The 25,607-nt window shown below is 32.2% G+C and overlaps 2 protein-coding genes across 2 annotated transcripts; both read right to left on the bottom strand.

Annotated features, from left to right (window-relative positions):
• Nucleotides 1-5,260: 5,260 nt before the first annotated feature.
• TRIADDRAFT_33882 (uncharacterized protein) lies at nucleotides 5,261-5,566 on the bottom strand (the record flags this gene model as incomplete). The annotated part of the gene is made up of 1 exon (XM_002118207.1): nucleotides 5,261-5,566. A coding segment is annotated over one exon (306 nt), but the record flags the coding sequence as incomplete, so codon positions are not given.
• Nucleotides 5,567-19,620: 14,054 nt separating this feature from the next.
• On the bottom strand, nucleotides 19,621-24,504 carry TRIADDRAFT_62282 (uncharacterized protein; the record flags this gene model as incomplete). Its single annotated transcript, XM_002118206.1, has 16 exons — nucleotides 19,621-19,751; nucleotides 19,845-19,952; nucleotides 20,024-20,156; nucleotides 20,891-20,962; nucleotides 21,077-21,127; nucleotides 21,262-21,387; nucleotides 21,479-21,538; nucleotides 21,658-21,811; nucleotides 22,464-22,547; nucleotides 22,660-22,765; nucleotides 22,992-23,036; nucleotides 23,129-23,324; nucleotides 23,400-23,536; nucleotides 23,682-23,683; nucleotides 23,957-24,039; nucleotides 24,442-24,504. 16 exons carry the CDS (start codon nucleotides 24,502-24,504, stop codon nucleotides 19,621-19,623), a joined length of 1,551 nt encoding a protein of 516 aa, XP_002118242.1.
• Nucleotides 24,505-25,607: the final 1,103 nt, after the last annotated feature.

Below are 25,607 nucleotides of genomic sequence, written 5' to 3'. Positions count from 1 at the left end.
GCAATCTATTACGTGTATACTTTTATTTTATCCAGCAGATTAGTAAGCTACTTTAACTAAAAGTTGAACATAGAAAAAGCGAAATTTTCAAATTTTTTATTCTAGTCAAAAGTTATAAATTACTTGCATACACTCTTCATCGAAATTAGCCCGAATCATAACTACAATTTTATAAACAGTTTGTTAAAATGTTAGGCGTCAATTAGTATGCGTTACGTCGTATTTCTATTTAAATTTAGAATCACGAATTTCTTAAAATGAGATGAAACGTTATGGTGAAGTATAAATCTAGGAAAGCTTAGTATATTAATAATTAAAGAGAGTTAAATAAGTGACGAGTAAACTCGTTAAAAGAAGCATTTCCAGCTATTTTATTAATTATTATTGGCAAGATAGGGCTTAAAAAGTAAACTGGACTTGCATATAATTTAACAGTCATCAAACAAGCATTATTAGAAATCGTCAATTAGGAGTAGTACGGCTGGTCCTAGATAACTACCACGACATCAATAGTCGAACCCTTTTTGTTGGCAATTCTTTGATCAGAGGAAATTGTATGAATCTTAAGATATACAGTAGTTTAAGAGTTACGCTAATAGGAGTGCATTCTAAAAGTTTATTGAAGTTCCGTGCATTATAATACGCGTATTATGTCAAGGTTTATTAATTAAGACGTAGGAGAAATAAAATTATTCAACAGGAACGATCGATATTTAGAAGGTGTTAAATTATCGTCCGCTTTATCACATTACTGCTCAGATAATGAAATAGGAGAAAAAGATGAAAAATACTTTTCCACGAAGGATGTTGAAAGTCATTTGAAATAAATACCTTGTAAAACTTGAAACATGCGGATATGCAAAAGTACTAAATTATTATTGGCTGACAAAAGCATCTGTTTATTTATTTGATTAGGCAATCGTTAATTACAGAATTAGAGATTTTAGTTAAGCATTACAATTGCATTAATAAAGTAGTCATGCAGATACTGCGCAAGCTATTTTTTCGACTACAGTTATCCGAGAAAAAATTTCAGATTAATTATTATTACTTAATTATTATCAATACTTTTTAAACATTTCACATTTAAGATCTATGCAATATCATAGTAGTATCATCATTTACTATCAATTATATTAGAGAACATGTAGTAAAAGTGTAACCAACGGTATATTTTTACTCATAAAGTAGGAAAATAGCGTAATTTTTAAAAACATGTCAAGGATAACAACATTACTACAGTATATAATATAGCGAGGTCAAAAATATTAACAGCTGCATGGACGTACAATAAGAATTATTATTACGGGTTAAAATTTTGTCGATAAATAACTCTCTATAAGGCGTAGGTACGAACACATAGTATGAACTATATCATACTGATTCTCTCCTCTAATAAGACATAAATTACAAATAATTTATAGCAAAAACATAAATAAGACATAAAGCTGTTATCGGCGGCACAGTTAACACGCTAATAGTACAGGAAATATAGAATATGTAACTTAACTTGTAATAGTAATGGAGACATTAATTACGTAAATTTGCACAGCTACAACATAATAGGACAGTTATATAAATCGTTAAATTGTATTAGAGAATCTTTATAACACAAAGTATATAAATTACTTCATAGATCTTTTTTATGCATTATTAAGCAAGTGAAAAAAATAAATGTTATCACTTAGGACATTTTTCGAAAACCTGTTGACGAAAAGTTTTTAATATATGCTGCCTAATACGTTCAAATTGAAGCCTTTATAATTTGATAATATCTGTCACATTATACGAGCAAAGTATTTAAGATGAAAGTGAGAAATAATTGTTGTTAGCCTATGTCACTAGCGTACTAAACTATCTACGCATGTTGAGTACAAACTTTACAAGTCGAATACTACCATCGTTTGTATAAATTAAGAATCACAAATAGTCATCATCTACGGACAAATAATGACATTTTTTGAATAGGAGTTCAAAATCTACTAGATATGCCTAATTTAATTTAAAATATCAAATTTCATACATGACGGTACAAATATTAATTTATAAACATCTTTTAGCCAAGAAAAATCATTCTAATATTAGACGTACAATACCAATAACATCATAATCAAAATAGTGATTTCCATGAATCAGATACGATAGAAGTAAATCAACTTATGATTATTCTATAAGCTGATTCTTTCAATTTATAATAGCATGCTATTGGAATGATCTATATATTACTGATTCTTTCTTTTAAGTCATTAGCATCAAGAATTATTGTAGCTATAAGATAATACGAAAAAAAAATAATTATAACTTACATTGACAACATTTAATATTATGTGTTGCATAGATACTTAATAAAAAACAAAATAGTTACCGTAATAACATAGAAAAAATTGTGAAGACTTGATAAAAGTATAAAGTGCCTAAAGAACGTTATTGATAAATGATGCTTCTTCGTCATTCATGTCATGTTGGATAAATTAAATCAAGATGCACGTTCGATATGTCGGTGCTTTATGCAATCTTGTGTATTATATAATAAAAGCATGTTCCTTGGTCGATGAAGATCCAAAATAATAGTACAGTAGTCTTGCATTGATGGTGTTCTTGTTACGATATTAAGGAGTTCTCCATTTTTTTTTATCTCTTTGTGCTGATTGTTATTAATTTGATAATATAAAAGCAAACAAAGTAATTGTCTAAGCAAATTATTCTTCAAGTTATTCTCCGATTACTTTTTAAATATTAATAAATTGGTCTTGACAGGTAAATAAATAACTTTGTTACCTCACATGATTTTACCAGTGAAAACATAGAAAACAAATGCGATTGTTCAGAATAAAGCGTACAAAGAACAATGATTAGCGAAATAGAGATCTCTATTAAGAGTGATACTTGCACTATTTTCCATACTAATGATGATGTACGGGATGACGATGCAATCACGCATAAGCATGGCGCTCAGTGCATTGACATCTATCAATTTCTATCTTATGTATGACATAAATTTCGTGTAGCACTGTTCAACTTAGTTGAGGATGATACATTTTCAATCAACACAGCGAACAATTTTTCGTAAGATGCCATGAATAGAGTTCAACATATTTTAAAAAAACAAAAAAATACTATACTGTATATACGAATATGCATGTATAGCTATCTCTATATCACATACATCAAGCGTGCGATACGCGATACAAATATAGATCTATTGGACGCAATTATCCTATATAATTTGTCAGTTGGGCGACTAACATGTTTGAAAAAAAATCACTAGTAGCATCAAATCGATCGATACATTAACTTTGAATTAATATAGGCCTCCTATCCAAATAAAATATTGTTATAAGATGCAATAGTTAGTAAGTTACTTTACCATTTTTGTTGACAAAAAGACATGCCCCCCAAAAATATCCTCTGCATAGAGAAGTATCAAAATTGTTCAAAGTAGAATCGATCAATCATTCCTGTAATATATTCTTGGTAGGTACAGGTGACAAGAGTACATGCTTAGAATAGATAAAATCAAACAATCAAAGGAGAAAAAAAAGTTTCAATCAAAAATATGCGTCTCGATAAATAATTTTTCATGCAAGTGGACCAACTGTACTTTACAATGAGGTAATTAGATTGAGAAGCATTATTTGATGGGTACTTTTGCATGAGGGTAAGGAATAAATACTAGATATTAAAGTGGGATACATCTGGATTAATTATGCCGTAGTACCTTATTAATAATATTAATTGTAGTTGAAATCACAAGATCCGTATAATGTTAAGAAAATTTCCTAACCCTAGCAGTTTAGGTACATGTTCATGATACAGCATTTTATCGACTGCTTCAGCGACTAGATAATATAAAATCTTAATATCAACGATAGAGATAAATCGTAGATAATCCTAATCGCTTTTTTAAGCGTCCAAATAGTTTACGATTGACTGAAGTACATCATACTAGAGGGTATGTCTGTATACTGTTAATACAATATGTATATGAATTATATATAGTGCGTATGTCTAATATACATGAATGCAATCCCCCCCAAATCTCGACTTAAAAATAGTCACAATTCTATTTTGACCAAGAATATTCAATTATCCATTACAGCAGTATGTATTCATTGTACTAGCACAGAGACCAACCATTCATCCGTTGCAATTTATTTTACGATTTCTTTCCTTGAGGGCTAAAGTTGCTTAATATTCTTCTTTTTAATTATTGTGTCTATTAAATTAACAAGGTGGTTGCAATGTTATTTTTTGTACCCATACCTGTATCACTTGACGATGATGTTGATACAGTTTACTATAGCGTTGAGCGCAAACTAGCATGGCTTGAATTATTTTGAACTTAATTGAGAAAGCTATCAAAGACAGGTAAACGACGCAAGTTTAAATCGTCCATACCGCTGCAAACACTGCTATTGCTACTAGCACTATCTTCATTATCACTTATTTTACCGCTGTCATTGTTGGATAATTGATCGGTAGAATTGTCGTAAGACGAGTGTTGATTATTATTTTCAAAGACATCGTCAGAGGCGTTACTTTCTGGCCCAATTAATGACACAATATCGTTGTAAATAACCGGTGATTCACTATGGTTGAAATTTTCCGGTTGGCCTAAGCTAAGCGAACGAAATTGTTGAACCGGTGGTGATGGCGATGATAACGTATTTGAATTTTCCACTACTGCCGGTGGTTGTATTGCAATAGGTGAAGCGACCGGTGAATAATTACCGCTGTCGGTAGTAGGATAGGATAGATTTTTTCGGCGATGTCCACCGATAACACTGTAAGCGGTAGTGTTGTTGTTATTGGCAGATTGCATTTTTTTATTATTGCCATAGTGATTTCTAAAATTGTTCTCTATTCGGCCATTACTGCCAGTACTACCAGTTTGGCTGCTGTTGCTACTACTGCTATTACTGCAATTATCATTATTGGAGTAGGCCAAGTTGTTGTTATGATTATTGTTGACCATATATTTAGCATGGCGTGCTTCTTGAACGCTAACATCTTTCTCGAGCAAGAGTTTAAATGAATCGGCCGATCTTGACATGGTCATTTGTACACCTTCCTTGTGATCATCAGGTAGTGGAATGGATTGTTGATAACCTTGATGATGATGATGATGATGATGATGGTGATGATGTTGTTGTTGGCCACGTCCATTTTTATTGATTAAGTTTCCATTGGTTGCAGTGTTGGTATTGAGAGGAGCATTATTGGAGGATGATGAATTATTGCCGATTGATGGTTGTCGTTTTTCATCTTCATTATGGATGAAATGGCATCGTGGTCCATAAGGGCAAAATCCAATAGTATGATAAGTTCGACATAATTCTGTTTTATATTTAGGATGTCGCGCTAGTGCTCGCAATTCGTGTATACCATGAGCAAATTGGCATTTATCGCCATATTTACAGGTACCACTTTCTTCGAAAGGTCGGCATAATTCTGTCTTGTAACGACTTGAGTTAATGACTCGTTTGCGTTCATCCTCGTTTTCACTACCACGATCTAAATGATTATGATGATTTTTGTTGGAATTGCTATGACCATTATGGTTCATGGTATTGGCAGATGCAACATTGATCATGGATGAATGATGAGATTTGCTGATTAACCCTGAAGAGTTTCGTCGAGGATGTTGATTATTATGATGGTGATTGACAGCGGAAGAAGACGACGATTGTCGACGATTATCGTGCTTGCCTTTATGATCGTAAGAATTTTGATATTGTGCTTTGTTGTTATTCTACAGTGGCAATCATAACCCACATCCACGTATCCACATACATAAACAAGGGGGGGAAAAAAAAGATTTTCAATCAATATTTTATCACCGATGACTTGGTTGCTAATCTCATTTTAATCTTAATCTAACGTAATCTAATCTTGCATTGAAACCAAGTACTGTAGAACAAAGAAAAAAAAAATGGGAAATAACATCAACTCCCTTCAACGTCAATGGGCGTCTTTTCTAATAGTAGAGAATCATTCAAAGCAAGGCGACAAGGATGTAAAACTACTCAAATGGATGGGCAAGAAATTTTTCAATTTACTTTTCTCCTTTCATGGATGGAATCGCATGCGATATGTATGGCAGTCCGAGTACACTGTCCAAAAGGTTTTTGACAAGGAGCGCAAGGTGACGCACGCCTATCCATCAACTACTACAGTCACATCACTTTCTAAAGGGTGACCACCAACGATTACGTAACGTGGCCGGCCGTTGGTACTGTACTTCAGCTCCACTGGCACGACACGCATGCATGACGCACGATTTCCAGTTTCTTCTACGACCACGAGTTAGCCAGGTTGATGTGCGCTGTTCACCTCTATCCCTTTAAATCATGGTGCATGGCCGCTGCATGCCTAAGCGCATTAGACAGCAACAAATGGAGTTTTACATCGTCTAGGGGGATGCTATTTCTTGGAGAATAGATTCAATCTATTCGCCATGCATTTAATGAGAATCCCTAATTTATTGTCATTCAAAGCATCGTATCGTCTGTCATTTGTCTGTCAATTCGCTCCCTCCCCTAAAAACTCTTTTCCTGCCAAGTCGCTCTAATCGTTGACGACCTATCATCGTCCATGGAATCCAATAGACTATAGCGATTGATTCGATACAACGATCCAAACCTAACACTAATTGGTAAAACCATACAGGAAAGGGGAAAAGGGTCGGATAAAAACTCCAATCTGTAATCTGCCTTTGTACAGACACTAAATCAATTCATCTATTTAAAAAACGTGATATTGATACCTGGCCGATGCTGTACACAAATTAATGTCTATTTTTCCTTTTCATCAACATCCCAAAAATGGATGAAAAGTGATTTGTTAACATTGCTTGTCTACCGGGGGTAGGGATACGAACGAATTTAAATTAACTAGGAAAAAATAAATCATTTACAAGACATGTACTACTGTACGATAAAAGAGAATAGCGTACGAGTACAAGTATTTACAAGGAAACATCATCGAGCACTCCAATGTGCTGCCTTAACGAATGACCCTTCAAGTCAAGCCTACAGTAGTCGTCATAAGTCTATAGCATGGGACAGCTTTCAACATGCTAGACACGGAAGGATAGATGGCTGAGGCGAAAAATGCAATGTACATCACTTCGGAGCAACGAATTACAAATAAAAAATCATCTACTTCGATATATCCTGTACCATGTACAGGAAGGAGGCCATTTTTTTCTAACGTATTATTTCTCTCTTCTTCTAGATAATCACAATTAGCATAATAGTGCAGTCACGCTTATTAGCTTATTTTCAAAATCCGTGCTGTAATCTTTGTAACACTAATTATGAAGACAGTACTGTAAAATGAATGCAACAAGTGCTCATCAAGGTTAACATGATCCTACTGTAGTCGAATACAAGGTTTGGATTGTCTAGTTGGACAAGGTAAAGAAATAGGCCTAATGGACACGTAGCATACAGTAACCGACATTTTCTCAACAACATCGTCATGACAAAGTAATTCTCTAATTTTCGTTGCTATTAAATCATTTTACTGTTAATTTCTATCTCTATCCACTCGCCATGTCTATATTAAGTAAGTCCTACCACCCTAATTGTATCATCTTGATTATTCAACTATGCAGTGAATAATAATGAAAAGTGATTCATAATACACTGCAAACATTCTTTCATTACTTGACAAAACTCGCAGTTATGATTGTTTGAACAATAATAAACTACCAAATTGGACTGTATCGGCAATACGTCCATTTATATCGTGTCAACTGCAGCTACAATTGGATCCTTGCCCTGGATAGTTTGCAAATTCAGTCATGTGCCTTATTGCTTACTTTGTACACGGTAATACTGTATAGAATACATTAGCTTGCATGTTGACTGATACTTTTCTTGCGAATATCATTTTTTAGAGCCATCAAACTGCAAATTGAACTACCGCAATACAAATATGATCATCAATCCAATGTAAAAATGGCCACAAGATAAGTTTATTCTTTCTCTCCCATGACATCAACAAAATACGTTAATACTGCTTCAATAAAGTAGCCCGTCCATTTTTTTGGGGAAGATAATGTAACTATAAAGTAAATATCAATTAAACTTCCCAACTCATTATTATTGCATTATCTTTTACAGCTAATTTAAACCATAACAATATCTTCTACATGACAGTAAAACTCATTAATTAAAATCCATATTCATAATATGCAAGACAGAATCACTAAGGCGCTGGAGAAAGGGTGGGCAAATTGGATAGCTGACTAGCACTACTGAGTATCCAACCAGTCCAGGCAATTGCCATTAAGTTTACTTCAAAATCAATCATTATCAACTCGAGTAGATAGCATAAATCTCCATGTCACTTTTCAATAGGTGCAAGCACCTAGTCTAGGCGGTATACAGTAAGCAAAAAATGGAAAGAAAAAAATCAAAACAACCCACTGTCAGGAATCAATATTTTCAAGTAGCAGTATGAGATTAATATGCTAATTTCCAAAGGAGAAAAAAGGACGTGATCTAATCTTATGAAATTTAAATTGTAGTAATCGTTTATATCACAAATGTTATTTCCTTGAAAAGACAGGAAAAAACATAGATAAAAAAAAAAAACACCTCGTGTGGATTGATTGGGTACAACAAGTGGCCAGTTAATAAAATACTTGTTTAGCTGATTCTCAATTAATCAAAATGTCCCCTATTCATTTTGCCTACATACCTATGCCTAGGGCTGTACTAATGAACTATGTCTATTAATAATTTAGAGCTATTATTTCCTAGAGAACTTACCTTATAAATTACATTATTAACGTCGTAAAATGAAGATACCAAGGCAGTAGACATCCTAGATAAAGAAAATATCGATCAACAAAGAGTGCAAGCTAAGTTTTATCTGATGATTGAATAAAAATACGATAGAAATTCTGTCAAGGGAGAGTGTCAAACTGAGGTTAAAAAAAAGTGAAAATAATCGTCATCATTCATGTTCAATATTACACACACTTTTGCGGGTAGGATTGGCTGCTAGTAGGAAATGTACTAGACAAATAACTGGAAGTGAAAAAGAAAGATGGAGAAAATCCTTGAATATTATCTGGTAGTGGGGTCCAAGCAGTGTGATACAACGTAATATCCAATTCTAAATAGCTACATGTGTGGTAGATATGTCGATAACTGTAATGAACTGCCTTGCTTACACAGGAACGATTTTATTTATAATACAGTAATCATAAATAGAGCTAGCGAATTCAATTGGTAAAATCGCTTGAACAATACCATACCAGGCTGCAAGCAAGGATTGGATAAGGTGCAACTTTAGGACGTCCCTTAAATAGTTGGATATTTTTGATTGTCATAGTAACTTATTGTTACCTGCTTATTTGGAGCTTTTAGGGTTAGATACATAATACACTCTGTTATCCCTCTTAGATCATTATTTACAATATATTAGCATTTGATTTAATATGGCCACTGTCCGCTCCAATAAAATAATAATCAAAATCATCATCATCATAACAATAGCAGAATGTATAATCTTCTACTCTCTGATGTTCACGCATACACAATCCAATTCAAGACTGCCTGTTTCCCCTACGAATGCCCACTCGGAGTACGGTAGAATATCCTTTCAACCTTGGTGCTATAAGGGATGTGCCGTAAGCCGATTCTTTTAAAATAAGTCTATTGTCAATTTGCCAATAGAAAGTAAAATAATTCTCATTTCATACTGTAGCCTGTAGTCCAATGGAATATTTGAACCAACTGGCAATGACCATGGAGACTTTTCTCTCTTGTCAAAAGGGCAAATTTCATCTTCACTACACAACGGCCAATATGCTCACGGGCTTGGTTCAAAGTAGTCAATCTTGACTTATTTAGATGCTATTCTTGAAAACAGTCAGCGTTTACTGTGGAAAAGGTTATCCTATATTCATATTTGTTCATTCATGATTATTTCTACTGAAATCGATTATACCTAATACTTTAGAACGGTACACACTGTATTCTACGTGCATGTTATTGATCCTGTTGCGTCCATGGATGTGTATAGGCTTTCTCCGGTATGAAGTCAATCGAAGTTCGCGAATACCTTTCCTAATAAGAATCTATACATCTTGCATGCTGTCTCTAGTTCTTCTTGTACTCTTAATAATGAAATAGATCTATAGCTAGATAGTCAAATAACTATAGCGCACTATGGACGGTAGGATAGGAAGCAATACTACTAGCCTAATTTGGGTTGCAATCTTTGTATTACCTACACATTACTGTACAAGAGAGGTAGACAGAAATATTTTGATCATCGATGGTCGTAATAAGTCACAATGCTAAAGGAGAAAATTTCGAAAGACAGCATACCGGTAATATCCAATACTGAAAGCCTCAGTTGTTGAAAGATTTCATTAAATGTGCTGTACGATAATGGACGTTAAAAAATCCTTCCATTCTAAGGTTAAAGCCCACTTATGAAAATTACTAATGAATGAGTGTGATAAACATAGAGATAGACATCAAATTTGCTTTTCATAATCTCATTATTTTGGCCGTCGTATAGCCGGAAAGAAACTGCATAACGCTGTTCTACCTACTGTATTAGTTACGATTTTATGACCCTCACTCTTCAATGCTAGTCTTGAAAATGGATAATTGAAGTGCAAGTCATACGATAATGCTGTCCTAGAACTAACAGTTACTTTACATCTACTATTACTACTTATTATGAATTCACAATCACTTTGATCAATATTGGCATTTCATGGTGATTTCTGTATTTCGTGATTCATTACATTCAAAAATTACAGTACGATAAAAATTAAATTTTTGCATTTTTAGGATCGTCTTGAATATTGGAAATCTATATGGATTAAGTGCAGTAGTAAAAATTTGATCCAAGATCTTTTTCCCTATTTTACAACCTGACGATCATTATTTCTGGATCGATTTTAAAATGACTACTAATGGAGCGATGCAAAGTATAGATTTGACTTTTCTATCCGGTAGAGTTCTTTTCAAGTATCGAAAATTTCTATCGAGGAACGATAGAAATCGATAATTATGTAAAGAGTCAAATCCATATCCACTTTGACCGATAAGTCTAAGTACTGTAATAGTTATACTGTACGTGTTGAAATAATAATTTAGTCTATTTTCAATATACAGTAGACAACGAAGATAGATATTTAAGCATATACGCCTTTATAGTGATCAATTGAGCACAATCTATAGGCCTATGATGATGATATTACTTAGAATGATTCTCGATGGAAGTGAGACCATCATAGGTAATAAAAGGCACCTTTGCAACATTTTCATTCGTTCTTCTACTGAGCTTCTCAAGTGGTAAAATCAACCAATATCGCAAGAGTAAGCCATGGCTAAAGGATAGCATAAGGCAGGTACCTGTTTAAGCTACCATTGAAAATGCCTGTTTAACAAAATATATAAATAGCACAGTGTAGAGTATTGACCACAGTCAATTGATTAGGTATAACAGCGAATAAAGGATGTGATAATAAGTTGATCAACAACTCCACTTGCTTGGGAATATCACTAGAAGTTGCACAGTCATACAGTATAGGTATACCAATTTGGTCATGCAATTATAACCTCTACAGCATTGTATTCGGTCTTAGCGCATATAGTACTGGTATTCAAGTTCTTCAACACTGGCAATAAGGGACAAGTATTGGAAGCGCTAAGCGACTATTCGATACAGAATATCCATATCGAAACTCTAGTTTTACCATGTTCATCCGTTCTACACATACTGTGCTATCGGATATCCAACTAACCTCAAATGTTTATGTCAATGTAGCAGGTTATTTTCCTTCTATCAATCAATACAATCTACAGAGTAAATAAGGCTTTTTCTTGGAAAAGTGATCATCTTCACCATAAAAATGATATGACAAGTACAAGTGTCGCTCACATCATCTCGTACAATCTTCGACTATGGCCTGCAAATGGAAGCCATGTCATGCACTACTTTTGAATGCTTATAAAAACATTCTCCACATTAGCACGTAGCATAGCATACAGATCAACGTTTGATCGGTGTACGACATTGCACACTCTGAGGTATACTCAGTAGACCAGCTAGACTATTCAATATTGAAACATGTTATTTCAATCTTTTTCGCCATGAACAATAATAATCAACTGCAATTATTTTCATTAGCCATATTAATCATGATAATGATGGCTTGCCAACTAACATAAAAGAGTTTAATTACGTTGTATTATTCAACCTCTTTGATGATGCGTCTGTCTAAAGATCGAAATGATCTCAGCTACAATTCAAATAACTTGTTGTTTTTCATAGTGATGACTAATTGACCACGGTAAAAAGTAATACGCTATACTCTTCTCCTAGGAATGATTGATTCTATTTCAATTCGTAGACTCTAATTACAAAATAATTTCCATCCTCTCTACTAATGGATGCTTATCTGTACATGGATGGGCATGTAAGATAAATATATTTGAGCTTCATTTTCTTCTCTTTCCACTACTTTCAATGTAGATCTTCATCACCAAATTAAAAAATAATACTCGTTTTGGCTTTTCATCGTCAAGCGCATTGTTAATGCACAATAATGTTATTGTCTTTTAAAGTATCAGCCATTGCAGATAGTATCAACAACAACGTGACCTTGGCCAAACTGTCAAGTTTATTTAATTTGCGAGTTATTTGCATTTTATCGATCAATATACTGTACATGAATAACAAAGCAGCCCTAATAGGACAAAGCTTAGGCTATCTCCGAATGCAATGACTAATCTCTTAACTTTGTTTAGTTCTTGACAAGTACAACACACACTGGCCACAGTAGAATGTTGAACTCCAGAATAGGTTATCCTGGCATGGATTGCTATCGAGTAAAATAGTTGATCAAGCAATGTAGCAAGGTGAACGACGTGATGGTACTCTTTTCAAGTCTGTAACCGCAATGATCCATCAACGATTAAAATCAATTCTATCCATGATGTAAACGAGTCTAACTTGCATATTCCTTGTTGTGACATTTCTGATGCAAATGCTAACAGTTGAATGAAAGTAGGAAGAGTAATGTCACACCCTTATTTTTATTTACAGTTAGTTCAAAATTCTATCGCTGATCATCATCTTCCTATCTGAAATCTTATTATTGTAAAGAAATTTGAATCCATTTCCTCACTTTAACGAATGCGGAAAAAATTAAACAAACATGGAATAGTGTTTGCACATCGTCGTACGAATGTAATATCAGTAAGAATAATAGCTAGTGAAGTACTTTATATTAATTATTGTCAAAGGCAGTAGCACTGTTATACCTTATTTTTTCTTTAGCTATTTTAGCATATCAAAGATGCATCAGCCAAATTAATAGCTGTATTTTCATAGTCCTGAATCCTAACAATGATGGTATATCAGAACCCATAGTATAGTAAGAAAAAAGAAAAACATATTGGATAATCATCCAATCTGTTTGTAGAAGCGAATTTGTAATATACCGTACTGTAGGTCACGTCCAAAGCAAGAAAATTTACTTTTCTAATTTCTAAAGCAGTGGTACTTGATTATCATAACTAAATAATTTACTAATGCACCCTTATGTTAATGATAGACATCATATCATATGATAAGTGTACAATTAGCCAAAAGTTGACAGTTGACATAGTCAATAACTGAAGCTATTTTCTCTATCTACGATAGGATAATGCTTTTTGGACCATCAATCATGTCAACAATTCCAAGTTCACTCATTTTCAACAGGGCGGATATTGACTTTACTCGTGACTTAATCATGACATTTGTCATCAATGATCAATGAGAGAATAATGCCTTATTACGAAATCACCATTCGACTATTGATTATCATTTCCTTAATCAGCTTCATCAATCCGTAAAAACGCTGATTATCAAATAAACAAGGCAATCAAAGGCTTTCCATTGTACAATGGCAGAATCGATTCATGACATAAGCTAATAAGGCTAAATCAACTAAATGATTAGGGAGCGGACGTTAATTATAAAATAATCTCAATTTTACTGCTAAAAAGTGATCATCAATCTATTATTATTAAATCGATACTTAAAATATCGAGGAATAGAATCAGGGATAGATTTTTTTTAAGAAATAAAATGAACAATGATTTTATTCTTATGAATAGAGAGGAAGGATTGCTTTTTTATTTTTTTTATTTTCTAGTTATAGTCACAAACTAGATGAATAATATCATATCCATAACCATTTGATAGAGTTTGCTGTGCAGTAGGATGATCATATTATCAAATGGCTTACTTCGGTAAAGATAAGTGGATATGAATTCATTGTAAAAAATAAATGACTTCATATGTCAAAAGTATCTATTTAATCAAGCATACTGTATAGAATGGCGTTGTTGTTTTGAAATGCCACTAGGAAAAATACATAGATATTTTTCTTAGATTGTTTAGAATATGCAAGTTATTATCATTCCATTCTTTAATCAAACAGTTTGCCTTGCTTGAACGTGTTTTTTAATACGAAAAATAGTCTTTGAAGATTGATCGAGATAGACTAGGATGAAAGTGGCATTGATTAACCCCTGCTTTTGTGATCTTTATTTTACCATTGACCATGATACTGTATAATTCCTATATCACTACCCAGATGGAAGTACATGATAACTAAATAATAATTGCCATTGAAAAGGAAAACAATTCCTATGCCTAATTCACATTGAAATAGTGCATTGGTATCATAACGATACAAGTTGGCAGTACGATACCATTACATTATAATAGAACTAGGGACCTTAAGTTAAGTTAAAAGGTTCAATTTCTGGACATGTGTTAACATCGTACAATCGATTAATACCTCATCGAAAAGGCCAAAAGTCTAGCAAATGCTATTGATGAATTATTATTGAACAACATGTATGTCTAGTGATAAGTCGGCCGTAGCGTCAACATTATTCAGTAGTTGGTCTATTATTGAAGTCTAGATGATTGATTTCAGTAGTCTTTGCCATAGAACAAGATCAATTCTGAGTGATTATCCAGATTTAGTTTAGGATAAACTTCATTAGTTATGTTAATATATTCATTTATAAACTCGTCATTGGTTTCGTATAGATTCGATATTATTGTTAATGAGGTAATGCAATCGCCCTACTGTTCATCCTTTTTTGACGCATTAAAAAAACACTCCGACACAACAATTTATTACCCACTGAAAATTCACGTGATATCAAGCCAAGACTAAACAGGCTGAACTCGTTATTTAGCTAGAAGAAGCCTTAAGACATAAAAGTAATGTTACATAATTTGGTTATTGACTAGAGCGGCTACTCTTCAATTCGATAGATGACAGACATTATTATTCATTGTCTATCATTTTACATGAATCGATCGAACCGCTATTAATCTTAGCGTACAATATTTTCTATGCTGATACAATGGAAATAAGATCCAATTAATTAAACTGCTAAATCAAGGGATAAATTATAAAATTCTTTACAAAACTATTTTAATATCGCGCTTATCTAGGCACCACGGCACTGCATGTTGTCCATGACGTTACTCAATTCTAAATGAGTGAAATGATCATGTTATGCCGGCTGTCTCCTCCATCAATGATGACGATAATGATTATTATTATTATCATAATGAGAATTTTAACTTTTACAGTTCAACTAGTCATCTATTGAAAGAGCAGTAAATTGGTGCAAATAAATGTGTAGAAGATAATATTCTAATTTCTCTTACCTTTGGTCTCTTTCTCTTGTGTCACGTACATTACACAATATCTTGCTTATCTTGGCGATGATCAAAAAAGTTAAAACTGACTTCAACAAGTTTACTCGACTGCAGACATGAACAACACAATGAGTTCCTCTATGCCCTATCTGAAATAAGTAGTGGGATATTCTGAGATTAATTGAGATGTTTCGTCTATATTATTATGAAAAGCCGACAAATGAATCCATTAATTGTTATACCACTAAAAACGATCTAGAGGAAAGGCTGGAACAGTTGCTTTTTTACATCAATTTTATAAGGCTCAGTAGGGTCTAACTATAGTGGTATTACTTCATAGTAGTTGTTCTGCACCTGATTGAAGCTGTATTATTCGACTATTCAAACTGGTAGGTCGTAAATCTCTACTTATTTCACTTTTCGCTACTGTACATCTTGTAGTTAACTTGAGTTCAACCATTTCCTAGTACAAATATGTTTTACTTCATTTACGTCAGTAATGACGCCTTTTATGGTTACTTTGATATTATTGCTATTTAATATTTATATCATCTGCTTTGTATCATTTTAAACTCTACAAGAGCAGCCTATCCTCATGGGAGGCTAAGAATAACAATAATAAAATTGGGTAGCTCTCATGTATGAGTCATATGAAATCTTTCGAGAATTAAGAAAAAGTATAAATGAAATAAAGCAAGAAAGCTATTCTAACTTCTTTTACTTATACTTGTATAACGTGTCTTAGAGTGCCATAAATTTATCTCGCCAGTGATGACGATTTTTGGGATAATTATATAATTAGTCGGGTCTAAAAATACGTTTTCAATCGTACAATATCTATATATCGTCGAATTCATCATTTACGCTGATATCGCATGACGATGATTTATATCAATAAACTTTCAATTTTTACTTCAAAATCTAATCATAAAGTGATTTATACCCAATACACGTATATTACTGTATATTGTATAGTTCTTATCGATTACTATTCTAGTTAAGATTCCTGACTTTTGGTAAATTCACTAATCACTCGACAGTGTTGAGAGTCAAGATCTCAGAATATTAAAGATGATTTATTCTCAAATTGCCTTAATTATTCTTAAGCTTTAATCTGAAGTATCATCGGTGACGCAATCACTCTTTTAAAATTCATTTCAGAGCGAATTTATGGAAAATGTACCTTAATAGTCTTATGATCAATAAAATATTCAAAAAATTTTTGAACTTATTAATGTAGTATAGACAGCTTTATAAATGGATGTACGTTAGACACTTGCAAAGACTGTCTGAAAAAATAAATATGCAGTAATTTAATGAATATGATTTGCGATTAATTAGTCAGACGAGGTAATTACGAGTGTACTTAACAAAAACAAAATAATCACTGCTAATTATGGTATTATTAATCTCATTTTAAATTCAATAAAATGTCTGATTAACAAAATCGATAAATAATAATCTCTACCTTAATTGGAATATATGGCTGAAAATTATTTCCATGTAATCTACTATGGAATAAATGCGTCATATTTTTATCCGTGACGCTGTGCACTTGTATTAAAAACAAACAGACACATGCAGTAGAATTAATTTACCTCCTTGAAAAAATAGTATACACGGCATACTTTCTTGACGAAATTTTGACTTAATATTTCAACAATGTGTTTATGTGGCAGCATAAACTTTATGCCTTACATTTTATTGGTACAGCTCTTATTGGAATTTATTTATTATTAACAACATACACTTACATATATCTATTAGGTGTGCAGGTGCTGTTAGTAATATAATAAATAAGCTGTGAAAATATTAATTAATTGTTCAATGTAAATTAACTCAAGCACTACCCGACGATGTTTATCTTATAATCTTTAATTTTCAGATTTCATTTTATAGCATGACACGCCGTAACTGCCAATTGACAGCTACTATAGAAACACTTTATATAGAAACTCCAATCTATATATAGAAAAATTGGTGCTAATATTTTCTCCGCACGTAAGAACAAATTTGATCAATCATCTATGACTGCATGATATTTGCATGTTGTTGTGGAAAACATTTAAAAATTGTGCAATAAAATATCAAATATCAAAATCACGCAATCTATACACTCACCTTTTCTTATAAAATTTTTTACGAGATTTCTGCTCATCAATGAGTCATCATTCAATTAGATCATTTGGATAGGGAGTAAAAATATTCTATAATGTATACTCTAGAAACTTTTATTTTCATGGTAATAACATAAAAATTATGAGAACACAATTTAGCTTATTTTAAGCTAGCATTAGCAAGGCTTTACAAGCTTCATCTGATTATATCATCGAACTGGTTATAAAACTTTCAGAATCGATTGATTGTAGCTTTGAGCTGTTTATATTCATAAAATTTATATCACTCATTGCCAATATATTATAAAAATTATCATGACTTATAAAATGTTAAATTAATTATGATAATGTACATTCTCTGCATACCGATAGCAGATTGAATTAACCTACGATAAGATAATGCTTTATTGTATGTCTTATTAGCTAATCTACATTTCATAGTAGATGTGAATTTTATGCGTATTGCAACATAAAATGTCGTAGAAAATATCCATTTTTGACGATATAATTATTGTTTAATATAAAGAGTTACATAAATACTACAACTACCTTTACTAATGCGATATCGGTATAATTATATGATATCACGATAGATGGTGCAGGTGAAATATAGGATTCTTAAGTATAAAAATAAATATAGCAATCAGTATCATATTAAATTATTATGTTTAAAATGCAAGCATATTAGTATAAAAGTACTGCATCAATAAAGTATTACTTTATAAGAATCTTATACTTAGTAGTTTAAAATCGTTGCCAAAGAGCGTAGGAAAAAATCATCAAATAATTCTAATTCAGGTTAGCATGTACAGTATAGTGGGGTAGTATAAAAATAATAGTATTTTATAAACATCACACAGTAATTGCATTGAAGTCCATATCTTTGCTTACTCGTTTTGAAAACTTTCTGTTGAAATAGATGCGCTATTATTATTGTAAATCACACATTCAAGTATCGTTATCCAAATGACCATCTCTATTTCATTAGAAGCCTTCAATCTGTAAGTGCGATCATATGTAGTCAAAGAGATGATATAGATACCCTTGTAGTGATCTTCCTCTTCTTTACAGACACTTTTCATCGAATGTATATCAATACAACCTTTCAGACTTGACTGTGCCTAACATATTTGATGAATAAAAATCGTTATCTTGATAGATGGTAAAAAGAGGAGGGAATTAAACAGCAATAAATACTTCGTGACAAATGATTAGGAAATGATATGAATGTTATTGTAAATTTAAGATGTTAAATACGAATAAAATATTCATTTTAGCTTTACTGACGCTAATGTCTGAATAATAGGATAATGATTGCTGGGTATAATCTAATATAAACCATCGTTTCTTCCAATTCTTTCTAATTTCTAGTAAGTGAATCAAAAACAAAAAAAGTTTCGTTAAATTCAGATGACGGTAACACCGAAGATTAACTAAGTAATCGAATCATTTCACTTCATCTACAATTTTGCAATCTTTTAAATAATTACTTGCTGCTAGTGGTATCGCATAAATTATTGCCATGCCATACATGCATATGCATATAAAAACATATATTATATTGTGTCATAACGTATATATATTGATATTATAGATTATAATTTAGATATTTAAATACAATATCTCGTACTTCCAAGTTTAGTCAAATAACCGCTACAACGTAGTTTCTCAACGACCACTTTGTGTTCCCATTGGAATGACAGACCTAAAAAGAATACAAAATAAGTTTTTACCCTGGTCTACCGATACGGAAAAGTTATTGTTTATATTATTCAGCAGAAGTCCGAATTTAACCATTGTCGTTTTGGTTCATTCTATTTAAATAACACTTTGAACCTTTTCGTTGTAAAATATAAACAAAATTGATTGTTTGACGGCGTAGAGAATTATCCGGGGTACCATTTGAATCAGTTAAGCTTTCTATGTATTACACCAAAGTAGTAAAAAAAATTATTTAGTAATTCTACAAATTGGATAGATACCTCTGAATTAGCTTACGATTACTCTTCCTACCATTTGAATAGTGCAAATCAATATTAGGAGCAGTTTTCCAAGACTGTGGGTTATCCTCCTCTTCGTATTCAAGATTTATATTTCTTTCATTTTTCTTAAGCATAACCTCTGTATAATGATAATACGTCAAATTAGTGCCACTAAAAGGTAAATAGCTGAGGTTATAGCCTGTATCATACTTCGAATAGGTTTTATTTGAAATAATTCAGCCAAACATCGCTCATTATTATTAAGATGCGCATCAATATACAATTTCTTATCAAATTTGATGTCCAATGTATTACACAGTTCTTTATATTCAGTAATTAAAGTCTACGAAAAATAAAATTTAACGTTGTAATAAATTAGTATCAGATTTCACTTATTAAGGAAAAATATTATTTATTCCACATTTACAGTATCACTAGCGAAACAAGATAATGAAGAAATGGATAAATCTTCAACTATAGCATATTTGAACCTGGTATTGCTGATAGAGTTTACCAAGGTTAGAATTCACAGAACCGATCTTGACGTATTCGTAAATAAATCAAAAGCATTGACATTATGATCCTTGGATATCGCCAAAGTAAAATACGTGCATATATTTCTGAGAAATTTTTAAAGATACTCTTATTCTTACTTCATTCATATTACAATAACATTCTTTCCAAATTTTTAGAAATGGAACACTGTACAGTGGTAAAATTAACCTACGAAATAACAATGATAAAGATTTATTCTATCAACAAATCCTATAAAAGTCTTCGCGAATCCAATAGAATAATGAATGCTGCTATTATCCAGGGAATATTAGGGTAGATATATTTACCGGTGATAGGATTCTTTTATGTAGAAGCGATTTCTATATGGTTTATAGCATCCAATGTCTCTCATCCAATCCCAAAATGATACCGTACGCATATAAATATTATACTTAATATAAAACGTCTTTACGTTAGTTAGTTGATTTGATGATAATGATCTTGTACAGTGTCATAAGGAAGTAGAAGTTTAGTCACATTGCTAATGATTGTTAAGCTTTACGTTTTTATTATAAGAGGTACCTTCTCATCGTCAAAGACGTCATTACTCAAGAATGTTCCAAAGCGACATGAATAAACGTGATATGCTATATCCTATAGGATATAATGATAATGTATGTTAATATGACTCTGCTGATCAATGCCCTGTATCATTTTGATTAGTATCTAACTTTAGTTCTTCTAATTACACAATTTTCTAAATCTTACATGGAGGAAATTCGGAGTAAATTCAAACAAATAAGGAAATTGAGTTACTATCTGTAGGTATATCATTCATAAGTTAGTTTCTTAATTAGTATACATTTTAATTTTATTAAGATCTTTATTGCTCGAGATAAAATAAATCAACGCATGAATGACGCTGCACGTAATATAGTAAGGCTCAACATTACCTGGTAAACACAGTCCAGCCATTGAATAAATACGGGTCCTTCAGCTTCCTTATCTCTACGAAGGAAAGGCAGATTGCGCTTACAAAATGGGTGGCCAATTTCTGACCATTCTTTTTGAATTAAGACCTGTATTGTCATAAGTTTTTTGGTTAGTGATAGCCAATCCAACAAAGTGCAAGCAAGCGAAAAACTAAAAAATGTTACAGTGAAGCCATACTTGAAAGCCATCCATTGTTCTATAGTATGGGTCGAGCAGTAATTGAGTTAAACTAGTAACCTAAATTAAAAAAAATTGACTTCGATTTGTTAGTATGATAGTGCTAAGATACTATATTATCTCCCGTTAATCAAATCTGATATCAATGTTAACTAAACGATAGTTACTTGAAATATTACCTGAGCGGTAAAATCTTGCCCATCTTCAAAGCTGGCGATTACTGAAGCTGAGCACTTGGCAATTATTAAAGCCATTTCCACAGCTTTCTGAATGATCTTACTTATCATTTGTAGCCACCGACATTCATCTAACTGTACTAAATATTTATCATCTCTGCAAGGAAAACAAAACAACTATCTGAATGATATGCTTGACTGATTATATCATCACTCTCTAATAATCGTGTTCAATCCATGCTTACTTTTCGTGTGATAGTAAGTTAAGAAACAGTCGTAAGCTTCTTTTAATGATTGCAGGACTAAATTGGAAGGCTTTGCTTTTAACATGCACAAAACTTGGCTGCTTATTTACTAAGAGTTACGGACAGTATACAACGTTACAATCATATCAGCAAAAAGCTTAATAAAATGATCAGATTGTTTACCATCTGAGTCTTTACGCGATCGTGCTAACAGAAAATTTGTTACGGATTGATTACTTGACCTGTCGGATAGAGATTATTCTCAGATAAAGTTAAATGCAAAATAGTCACGTTACATCATTACAAAATATCTAACAGTAATATTTGGAAAACGTATTGGAAACATAGAAGAGTAAAGTAACCGCTAATCAAGTCACCTTGGAGAGAAAATGTATAGCTTTATGTCAGTGGATTTGCCCAAGCAATTACATATATGATAGTAGTAATCTTCAAGGTGTGCAGACTTGTCGATGGAATTCGATCTGCATAGAATAAGAATTTATTGAAGTTCTATGATGAAGCAGTAGTTAACAGCTTAAAGTATTACAAAAGTTATTGAGATACCTTGATTCTATCATATAAGCCGATCTTAGCAGGAAACAATTAGTATCTTTTTCCTTCCAACAAACAATTGGAAATCTACCTCCTCTTTTATAATAATTTTTCATTATAAAAGCATACTAATTAGCACGGTACGAAAGTGTAATGTGATCATTTACACTTCGCTACAACAATTTAAAATGAATTATATCGCTTGAACCTGTAACGTTTTGCTAACTCTGGTAATAGTGATGTATGGAAAGTTCTCGGTATAATTATATTATGGGCAAATATAGGGTAAGATTCACTGCCGTTGTTATTAATCACTAATAAAATACGAAGATAGTTAGTTTCAAATTCATGTATCGGTTGTTGTACTCGATTGCAAAAAAGGTTCAGAGATTGAGATCGAACGTTTTTAAGTCTACCTTAGTCTTAAAATGTCTACGTCTACTTATAGCTATGGATAAGTGTATACACAATCTATGCATAATTATAATAGTTTTAGACAGACTTGTATCTAAAAAAATGATTTGATCGCTAAAGGATTACCATCCCAGTTGTTATCGTCAGTAATATCAATTCTAGCGGTCTCAGCTACATCAAATTATAGTGAAATACGATGTTAGACAATATTCATTTATAAACTCTAGATGCACTCGCGTAATGCTTAAAAATTCATATCCTACCTTCAAAACTATAGATGTTGCTGTTAAACTCGTCCTTGACAGGTATATATTTCTCTCCAGATTTGCTAGTACAAATTTTTTTAAAGTGACGAAATGCGAATATAGCAGTCATTCCTGTTGGGACGCTTCGCATTCGTATGTATAATTGTTTAATCAAATAATCGACACTATAAATATTATCATATGGAATGCAGATCTGCAGATAAAATTATACAATTAGACAACAGAATAGTCTTCTATAATAAAACATACACTATTAATTTGCCTATACCACAATATCATGGCAAATTCGGGAGATAAGTTTTACTCCAGACTCTAGGGATAGCTTCTCTCGAATTAAATGTACTAATGGTACATTTGCAAGGTCATCAATAGAGGTAAGAGGTATTGATATCACATCTTCAATAGCTAAATAAAATTAGAATTATTGTAGTGAATTATAAATATGCAATAAATTATTTATATGTTCTATTATACAAATCATTATATAGTATATTTATTAAAAAATGTAATTCTAAAAGAATCTCAAAATGGCATAGTTTTAGTTGCTCACCACTACAAAGTAAGAGATAGAATACAACATCGTATATTATTAAGTACTTAATATTTGCTTCTTCAGCTCCATCGTCAAAGAATCACGAATGTTGCTATTGCCATCATTGGTGGACTGAAGCTTTGTCGTCATAGATACTACGTCGATAGGTCTAATCGTTGATAAGTAAAAATTGGCTTTTACAATCAATGAATAAAAGCTGATGCAAGATCATGACGACGTACAGTATTCATATATTAAATACCAAGATTGATTACAACTTGCTAAAAACTTACTTAAAGGAAGTATTTGATTTGGTGATAACCTTGACGGCTTTACTAACCATACTAGTTTTACCGGCTTTGTAAATATCTTTATACTGAAAAATGATTTTAAATTTTAAAATCGTAACTATGCGTCTAAAGCATAATAAAGGCTCTTAAAGATTATTTGTATTAAATTATGTGCAACTCATCTATAATATCTTTGGCTGATACTTGTTGCAATACTGTTAAATGTTATAGCATAATATAATTCTTTCAGATCAAGAGCTAAATTTACGCCAACTCAAGTGAATACTATGATGTAACTAAAGCATCACAAAGTCTTATGAAGATTAAGCTTGTTTACAACTTAAATACAATACAAGCATAAGAGATTGATTTGCTGTAGAACTTTGCCTCTCTTCTTCTTGGCCTAAATATTTTCAAGGGTATGTAGACGATTTCTCAATAATACCATATTTCTCTTCTTATAATCTACAAGGCTGGTGTAGACTTACTGCAAGTTCCGTGTAAGTACTGTAATTGTTACCTCTGAAATACGAGCTTATAGAGTATTGCATCGTTGCGGTACTGTTCTATATGAGCACAACTTTATTGAACTAGTTAAGCATTAAAGTACTATCCAACTCATCGTTACATACTTATATAATTAGCTATACCATGACTAGTATACAACTACACATTAATGACATACTCGTAAATATAGATTGTAATAATGTAATTTACTACAAGCACAAAAATAATATTTAAGCCTTGTAACTAGAAGTCTTGCATTTTAAAGTAAAAAAAATACTCTTCTTTAAGCAGAGTATCTGCCTTTATGGTATGGATATTCCATTTATGGTAGTGATTTTATTACTACTGTATTTTACGATGAACTTTCGACGTGTATGTTTATGTGATGATAGATTGCATAATGTTGGTTGCCTTAGCCCGTATCTTGATCCAAAATTATTTTCGAAGTACAACTTTTATTTACTTTGATACCCATTTTATCATTACCTAATCGTTTTGATCTCAATAGAGTTGATCTATAACATTCTCTAAATTATTGGAATATTCTTACGCGTACTTTCATATAATAGCCAGCAAAGATAATTCTGTAATTGGTGATGAAGAAGACGCCTTTGGCCAGTTCATGAAATGTTTCAACAAGGTAGGCATTATCTATACAAAAAGCAACATCTTCTCCAAATAGTAAGTGTGTTGAAGGATCCGTTCGATTGCCACGGACTCGCTGTGAGAATAAATATAAGCATACTAAGATTTTCGATTTATGATTTGCGCCATTACTCTAACCAATTTTATTTCCTATACAGTACGATGTTATCACTATAAGTTACACATCTATAAGCTTTGTTTCAAGAGTAAATTATCTCATTATCCCGGATACAAGATATAGGAATACGCGTGGATGAAAACAATTTCATTGAAAGGTGATTAGTTTTCATATGCATAGTGAAGATTGGAATATAAAATGAAAGCATCTATGCTTTGAACCTAACGGTATCGTCAATTCTTTACTATGAATATATGTGTGCGCGTAAGTAAGCAGTATATTTACAAGCCGCAGATTGTCCACGACTAAGTTACTTGAATGTATTGAATTAACGTCAAGCTTTACTTAATAAGGAATAGCCTTTATAATCAGGTTTTATTGAAA

Source organism: Trichoplax adhaerens, genomic scaffold (assembly GCF_000150275.1).
Source record: "Trichoplax adhaerens TRIADscaffold_40 genomic scaffold, whole genome shotgun sequence".
Lineage (NCBI taxonomy): Eukaryota > Metazoa > Placozoa > Uniplacotomia > Trichoplacea > Trichoplacidae > Trichoplax > Trichoplax adhaerens.
This window is presented reverse-complemented; position numbering and strand designations above follow the sequence as displayed.